This window comes from Alosa pseudoharengus, unplaced genomic scaffold (genome assembly GCF_046254945.1).
Source record: "Alosa pseudoharengus isolate Yale_2024_CS ecotype anadromous, Long Island Sound unplaced genomic scaffold, YU_APseudo_1.1 YU_APseudo_1.1_scf_19, whole genome shotgun sequence".
In the NCBI taxonomy this organism is placed as follows: Eukaryota; Metazoa; Chordata; class Actinopteri; order Clupeiformes; family Clupeidae; genus Alosa; species Alosa pseudoharengus.
The window spans coordinates 33,634,081-33,642,690 of NW_027468657.1; the positions used below are offsets into that span (position 1 = coordinate 33,634,081).

An 8,610-nucleotide genomic window follows, 5' to 3' on the forward strand; every position below is an offset into this window, starting at 1 on the left:
GAAACATAGGTGAACTATTTCACCCCACTGTACAAGGTAAACTATTTCATTAATTAACTATTACATTCTATGATTTCAGACCATTTACATGCACATTTAACAGAATAAAGTCAGAGTGTTGCTTTTTCTGACACAGGCATAACAGCAGGCCATATCTATGGAGCCAGGGTGCTACCTGGCCCAGCTCCTCGTTAAGGTCAGAGGTGTTGACCAGTGCGCCCTCCTGGATCTCAGGGTCGAAGAAGTCCTTATCCCAGGTGATGAAGAAGGAGCCCAGGAACTTCTGCATCTCCACAGTGACGTACATGGACACGGGGATGATGAAGTTAAACAGCACCATGAAGGACAGGAAGTCTGTAAACATCTTGAGGAACTGCACCATGGACACACACACACAGAAACACACACTATTAATATCACCGGGGATTTGGACTTTATACTGACCGCTACATAGTCCACCTATGGCTAAGTCAGCAAATTATGTCTGCCCATCAACAGTGGGCAGAAGGTAAAAATAAAAGAAAGGAAAAAAGATGGATTAAAGTGAGCTTCGATACAGAGCCATGAAGGCACGTACAGCTCCTGTTCAGACCCTCCCCAAGCATGAGTGGCTCAGCTCATTATGGTTATTTAATTAGCCTCTGCTATCCCATAATGACTTCTCGCTGTCTTAATGAGTGCACCACGGGGGTGCGGAGGGATGGTGTTCCTGTGCCTTCAACTCGCCCCACCTCCCCTTGCCCACACGGAGCAGTGCATTCTGGGTAGTGGCGGACACTGCTCACCCTGTTGGTGTCCCTCTCCTTCTGAGTCTTGTGGTTGTACCAGGGCTCGTCCTGCCCCTCCTTGCTCTGCCACCAGTACTTGAGCGCAGTGCACACCAGCGCCTTGCTGATCAGGATGCACAGGTACACCAGCAGGAAGCCATTGATGGACCTGGTGGAGGAACACACACACACACACACACACACACACACACACACACACACACACACACACACACACACACACACACACACACACACACACACACAGACACACACAGACACACACAGACACACACAGACACACACACACACAGACACAGAGTGGGGTCAGAGCAGCTGAATCTACCTCTAGTGCATCTCTCTCTCCTTCCCCAGGCCTGGGTGCTGGCCAGGGTGCGTGGCTGAGCCAGCTCTGCTCCTCCCTCTCTCCCTGATGAGGCTAAAGCAGGCAGCCACCAAGGGAGCGGCCAGATCACTCAATAAGGGCTGGCAGCCAGACCATCGCCCTCCTCCCTCCCTCCACCCCTTCTTCCCCTCACTCACTTCTCCACAGCAGAGCGCTTCTGGGACTTGCCCTGATAGTTGAGTGCCATCTTGGTCTCCATGCCGGTGTACACAGCTACGCCTGCAGACAAGGAACACACCACACTTCAGTTGCACACTTACACAAGTGCAACACACTTCAATGTAATCATCTCACAGATGAGCTACAAGCACTGCTGAACTTAAAGAGAGAGGAGCCAGTCAACCCTTACGTACGGTCAGGGGGTCAGAATTGAGAAATACAATAGTATACAACTACCATTTCAACCAGTGCTTCTCGGGAAGACATTTCAAATCATCATTCATCATTCAAAGATCAAATCAGTTGTGGACACAATTTCCACTCATGAACAATAACAATAGCAGTAGGCACCATAGATTACAGCACTGAATGGCATCCACAGTAAAGTAAACTTCACATCCTGTAATTATGTGAATTCACAGCTTCTGACTAATGCGGATTACTCATGGTCTACAAATCTTGTTTACCACAAATCTTCTCGGTGTTCTTTAATGTGGCGCCTTTCAGAAGCAGGTTCTCTGGCCCCAGTGACCTGCAAAGACAACAGGAAAGTGCTGAGCTTTTCACACACACACACACACACACAGACAAACACACACACACACACACACACACACACACACACACACACACACACAACAATACGCAGCCCACACACACCATCAAAAACACATGCTCTCCTGCAGGCAATTCCAGCTGTTGTGGGAACAGACACAAGAGCACTTGTCTTGCGTTAATGGCCCTTCTTGGCACTGCAGCAAGCCATTCTGGTGAAGTGGAAGAGTTGAGCATAACAACCTTCAGTGGCTGTCCACCGCCGGCGCCTCTAGCTGAGAGAGGGTCAGACAGGGCAGTAGAGAGCTCCTGTTAGGGGGGGGGGGTTACTGGCCGTCTTGACTTTGGACCGGGCTGACTTCTGCATGGACAGGGCGCGTGACCAAGTGGCCGATGACAAATGGCTTCCCCCAGCGTTTTATTTAATGTCCAGCAGGCGTCTGAAGCCATGCCAGAAAGCCTTTACTTAAACACCTACTGGAGTTATGGATCAATGCAGTAATGACAGCAGCTTGCTGTTAGGGGAAGTGGACAGAGCTTAAACGGGCAACACACACACACTCACTCTCTCTCTCTCTCTCTCTCTCTCTCGCTCACGCACACACACACACACACATACACACACAGACACAAACTCACCTTACAAATGGCTCCTGGTCAGATTTGTAGATGTGCATTCGACCATTGAACCTACAGAAGATAGAAAGAATATTAATTTCTTGTAGAAGGGATCAGCAGCACTGTTGACCGCTGCATGTGCTACTGATGTGCTCAGGTATGACAATCACTCATGTCACATAGGGCTGCACGATATTAGGAAAACATGCGATATGCGATACCATTATTGAGTACTGCGATAACGATATAATTTGCGATATTTAAATATACTGCTCAATAAAGGTTTTCCACACATATTTTGAAACCTTCCACCCTTTTCTCCATTCTCAAACTACATTCACAGAATGTCTGACAGTTCTTGCAAAATAAAACACTCGCCTCAAAAGTTTTACTTGTGCTCAGAACCAAACAGTGACAGAGTGATTCAGTGTATGATTGAAGTGTTCCCTTAATTTTTTTGAGCAGTATATTTAATGTTTTTTTTTTCATTCTGCTTGCTGCAAACATACACTGTAGGGTTGGGGGGGGGGGGGGGGGGTAAATGTACAATTACAGAAATAAATGTATAATTTTTAAATAATATAAAATAGCATGTAGCCTATATGGCCTGATGAAAGTGGACAGCTAAGAGACCTACTGACTAGGTTATCGAAGTTGTGTGGAAGATCTGCTCCTAATCCTCATAAAAGACGGGTGGACAGCCAATCTGAACACTTGTGCAGCAACCAGCGGAATATTCCACATTGCCAGCCTTCGATGGGCCTAGCAAAGAAGCTAGGCCTACTTAAGCTATATCGCGGCAATCATCTCAGTCTGTAACCTCATACAGTACGCTGCGCATCCCACGTTATTAGGCTACCGGCATGCCGACTACGAGGGCAGCGGAAAGTGAAAGTAATTGGGCTGCAATCGCACAGTCCAGAAGTAGGTTAAACAACTTTTACAAATAACGAATCCTGATTACCTCTGTGCTGCTGTCTGGGGCTTTTGCTAAATGCAAATCATGAAATACAAGCCTTACAGACAGTGAAAGACAACTTCTGATATAACGATAACGAAAGAAATTGTTTATTTTAACACGGTGGAGAAGGACGCATTTGCGCATTTGTTTGTCACACGGCATCCTTCATAAAACCAAAATATTCCCATATAACAGACGTGCTTTTCCTTTTAGTCACTAATTCCTCTTCACCCAAGTGTAGCCTACCTCGCTCGACTCACTATTTTCAGCCATCACGACTTAGCTCCCGCTTTAACACCTAAAACACCACACACCTAAACTGGTAGGGGACGGGCTTCTTGGGCTGCATGACCGCATCAGTTTGGTAAAATATGTTGACATTCAGAATGTGAATACACCATAGACTGTATGGAATGCGCACGGCACAGAAAATGTATCGAATTTATCGAAAATTAAGTAATCTTTGCGGTATGTCCATCGCAAGTGTTGATATCGCGATAACGATAGATTTTAGATATATCGTGCAGCCCTAATGTCACATTCACCTGTCACGAGCCGCATCCGCCCGCCCTCACATAATCAGGCTGCTTATATATATATATATATATATATATATATATATATATATATATATATATATAGTCTATTATGTCTATATATTATGTCTATATATATATTGTTTGGGAGAGGGACCCAGCCCTGACGACAGGCTGGTCTGCCAGCAGAGACTCTGCTCAGCGCATGGGCGCCTTGCAAGCAGAGCACCAATGACTGGCGAGATGCTCATTGGGGATGACCCAGCAGCCTGGGTCTCTGGCAGGCCTGCTTCAGAAGAGTCTCTTCTGGGGGAAATTGATTCTGAGCAGGCGACATCTGGCGTTTCATCTGCCTGGAATACCAGAGTACGTGCGCAGATGGACATCTACATGCAGTAGTGCAAGGCCATCAATAGGGGGCGCCAAAGGCTCAACGTCCAATACCAGGTCTTAAGCCTGTGGATGATTTTGGGTCATTATGGTAACGGTCACTGCTGGAGATCACCCCGCTGATCCTAAATCAGAGGCTGCTGGATGTCATTAAGTAGAACGAGTCTCCTTAAAGCCTGTGCGGGCATCTCTGGGCAGCCTCATTACTGAGCAGAGCTCAGTCCCGGCGTGCAGACACTTCCAGGGAACTTGCTCAGCAAGTCCCACATCCTATAAACAGATGGGCTTGGATCAATCAACAACAACCACCACATTAGAATGTGGACAAACGGCAGTGAGGTCAGAAACGTTTGGAGTTGAAACACTATTCTGAGGGAGAGAGTGGGGTGGAGCGACCGTGAGAGGAGGATAGAGAAGAACAGAGAACGACAGCAAAATAAGCAATGGCTGAAAACAACAAAACAAAAAAAGACAGAGAAAAAAAGAGAACAGGAAAGATAAGAAGGGAAAAAAGAGGGTAGCATGGAAAGGAGAGAGGGAAAGAGTGGAGAGGAGTGAATGTGAGAAGGGAAGGTTGGGGGAGAATAAACAACATGGCGGGACATGAAACAGAGAGCAGTGGGTATGCTGACGGAGATGGAGATGGAGGAGAAGGGTGTGAGCTGACAGGGGACGAGGGCCTACTTGTAGAGGTCAGGCTGCGGCTGTTCACACTCGATGGTGGCGCTGAGAGACTCCAGGTCCTTGTCCGTGTCTGGCACTGTGTAATGTGTCTGTAGGGACACAGACAGATGAAGGGAACGTTCAAGGGTTTGGCGTAGTGCTTCAAAGCAGGCAGCACACAAACCAACAGCTCAACTCAACACGCAGGTCACCCAGGACACCAAAAACAGCACAGAGCACAGAGCAGTGAGGAAAATATCTGGGTCAAGCAGCTAAAATCTCTAAATCAAAACACAGTCCGAGAGGAGAGCTGAGGCCGTCTGAGGATTGCCAAGAAGGAAATCAAGCAGCGAGTGGCCCTGCATACCAGAGCAGCTGAGCGTGGCCAGCCTGCGGAGAGCAGGATGGAAGGCCGGGGCTCAAGAGCGCTCACCTTGTGGTTGGACTCTCCGTCCAGGCTGGCTGTGGTGACAAAACAGGTGTCGTCGTCCCGACTGGACTGCAGCAGAATCAGGTCACAGGGAAAGGTCTCATCTTCCTTCACCTCCACCACATCACCCACCTGCACACAACACACACCATACAACACACAACACAACACGCACGCGCATGCGCATACACACACACCACACAGCAGCTTAGAGACATACATACAGCTGTGCACAGATGTGTTAACAGATTATGCAGACATGTATCAAAATATGGTAAACCTGGATATGATCTACTTGTCATCTCACATCAAGCAGGACTTAACACTTAGAACCCGATTGACGCAAAGTGCGTCAAAAAACACACCCTTTCTTCTCTGTTACATTGTTCCGGAACGGTTCGTCGCAGCGAGATGAAACCTTTATTGCACGACAGAGCAGAAGTGGGGCTTTCCAACGAGACTACACACTTGTCTGTACGATCAAGTACGAAAATTAAAAAAAATCATGAAATGAAATCAAATTGCATCATATTTACAGTCTATACTTCTCTGCGTTCACCTGCACACACATTACTCTAGTTTGAATTACTCGCGAACCCGTGATCGCATCGATATGGCAAGCATATCAGATGAAAGAGGGAGCACAGGGCTATCCATTGGTACCATGTTTATCGATCCTTCTGGCTTATAAAACCAGACGACGATAAAACCGACTGCAAAATAATAACGTCATGTACACAAACCAACGCGTCTCATTTGAATTACTCGCGGACCCGTGATCGCATAGATATGCCACGCATGTCAGATGAAAGAGGAGACTCAGAGCTATCATTGATACAAAGTACATCCTTCTGGGTTATAAAACAGACGAAGTGACAGCAAAATAATAACTTCATATAGCTGGACTTACCCCACGTTTTTGTCTGTTCTTGTGGCAAAGCATGCTTATAATCCAATGTGTTTCTCTATGGCAAAGCATGTTCATATTCCGGTTTTGAGATCCTAGCAAATTCCTGCATGGCATCCAATTCAAGGCTCACATTGCATCCCAATTTGTTCAACAAATAAACACCTTTTTTGCCTTTACTTTGTTCATGGCAATGCAGTAAAAAGTTGAGAATTATTATGACTGCATACACACAGGCACGCAGGCTAACACGCAACCTCGGGTCAAGTCAGGTCAGATCAGTTCGTGTCACAGATATGGAGCGCAGAAAGGTCATTTTTCATCACTAAATAAATAAAAAATGGCATTTATTTCCGTAAATCACACAGCAAATATTTCTGTAAATTGCTCAGCCCCAGAGTATCCTTCAAACATGGCAATTATATTGCCCGATTCAGGACAGTCTGCCCTACACACACATGAAATGCATGTAGAGCTGAGAGCTTGCTGTGGTGAGATACATGTCGAAATATAAGAATTTTTATAATAATTCTTTAAAAATCAAAATAAAATCAATGCTAGTATTAATACATGAAATGATGGCATATCTGAATAGCCTAGTCTCCTGAAAAAAAACTATATATAATATATGTGTGTGGCACTTACAATGACCAGAATAAATCCTTATGAATAAAGGTAGTGAAAATGCCCTAAAAACAGCTTAGGGTTCTAAGGGTTAACTACCCTGACCAATCTTTATTGATTTTATTTCAAAAATCCCTTACTTTCGACTACAATAAAAAGCAGGTCTAATGTCACACTTCTGAAATGTTGAGCAGGTGTCTTCTTTTTGCACAGCAACAGTTTCCCTCCTTTATCCCCCCTCCTGCATCTCCATATACACGCAGGGAGATAATAGAGCTACAGCGCCTACATGCACACACACCATGACTCAGCAGTTATGGTCAATGAGGGAAATGTGAGTGGTCAGCAGCGTTCCACCCCTGTGTGCCACTAGGCCCGGCGCCAGCTCTCCCGGAGAGAACGCAGGTGCACCGAGCACCCCGGGCCTGCTGATGCCTCAGGACTCCCCCACGGAGGCCATCAGCCTGCCGCGCCGCGCCTCCTAACCAGCTCTGATTGGCTGTAACGAGCCTAATTAATTGAGATGGCTCGGGTGCCACGTCTTCATTTAACAGATGGCTTAAGGTATTAGAGGGACCTCGAGGTGCTGATGGGGCTCTTAGAAAGAAAGTCTTAAGAGCTGATTTTTACAGCCCCCGCGCGTAAATGCACACATACACACATTCACAGAAACACAAATATTTACTTACACAAGCAAAGCCATTTCTTAGTCTTCTTTAGAAAAAGCACTCGGCACAGAGACATCCCAAATCCACACACACACACACACACCTCAAACAAGAGTGAGGCCTACCTTGATCTTCTCACTCTCCTTGGGTACTCGACGCCCATTCTCCAGCACCATCACTGGGTACTTATTCACCTCCTTGTCCGCCTTGTGCCGCAGCCAGTCCTCATAGCCCTGAGAGAGAAAAAGACAGAAAAGAGAGAGAGAGAGAAAGAAAGAAAGAAAGAAAGAAAGAAAGAAAGAAGAGACCAGACAGACAGGAAACACAAAGAGAGACAACAGGAGGCAACTTTAGAGCCGATTCTACAGGATTCAGTTCAGAAACTCATCACCTCACCCTGAGGACTGTAACACTCTCCAAACTGACCCGGCAGGCGGAGGTGAACCAGCACACACTCTGGGCCCCCCGTCCAGAGAGAGAGCTCAAAGGAGCCGAGTGTAAAACTTTCTGGGAGCAGAAACCCTGGGGTGACCGCTATGGGACACACAAGCCCTGTCACACGTTCACACACTCATCAGGGGGCTAGGAGAGGGACGGAGAGAGAGCGGCTCGCTGACTCACCACCAGTCGGCCCTTTTGTGTGACGCTGCTTTAGCCGCCGCTAATTTGGGACACTGGTCCCCTGGCTGGGCCTGCACGGGGGCCTTCTGGGTGACCTGGGTGACCTTCTGGGTGACCCCCCCCCTGGTTTTCACACTTCAAAAGCCGTCCGCACACCCCCCCGGCCAGTGTCTGTGTGGCCGGGCTAGATAAGTATGCGCGCGTCCACCCTCCATTGTCCAGCCTTCAAAAGCCCAAACAGCAGGAGCAACCACAAAGTCAATCCTGAGACAATACATCTGAAGAGCAGAGTGTGTGGCGCATGC

At 47.2% G+C, this 8,610-nt stretch overlaps 1 protein-coding gene across 4 annotated transcripts in view; it reads right to left on the reverse strand.

Moving 5' to 3' along the window:
* The window catches only part of atp11c (ATPase phospholipid transporting 11C (ATP11C blood group)), a 64,113-nt gene that overhangs the window by 25,798 nt on the left and 29,705 nt on the right, over nt 1-8,610 (reverse strand). For all 4 annotated transcript variants that reach the window (XM_076292503.1, XM_076292502.1, XM_076292501.1 and 1 more), the window contains exons 5-12: nt 7,810-7,917; nt 5,489-5,617; nt 5,077-5,165; nt 2,527-2,577; nt 1,800-1,864; nt 1,311-1,392; nt 786-936; nt 176-373 (exon numbers count right to left, since the gene is read on the reverse strand). In XM_076292503.1, coding sequence (XP_076148618.1) covers nt 176-373; nt 786-936; nt 1,311-1,392; nt 1,800-1,864; nt 2,527-2,577; nt 5,077-5,165; nt 5,489-5,617; nt 7,810-7,917 — 873 coding nt within the window. The remainder of the gene's footprint in view (nt 1-175; nt 374-785; nt 937-1,310; nt 1,393-1,799; nt 1,865-2,526; nt 2,578-5,076; nt 5,166-5,488; nt 5,618-7,809; nt 7,918-8,610) is intronic.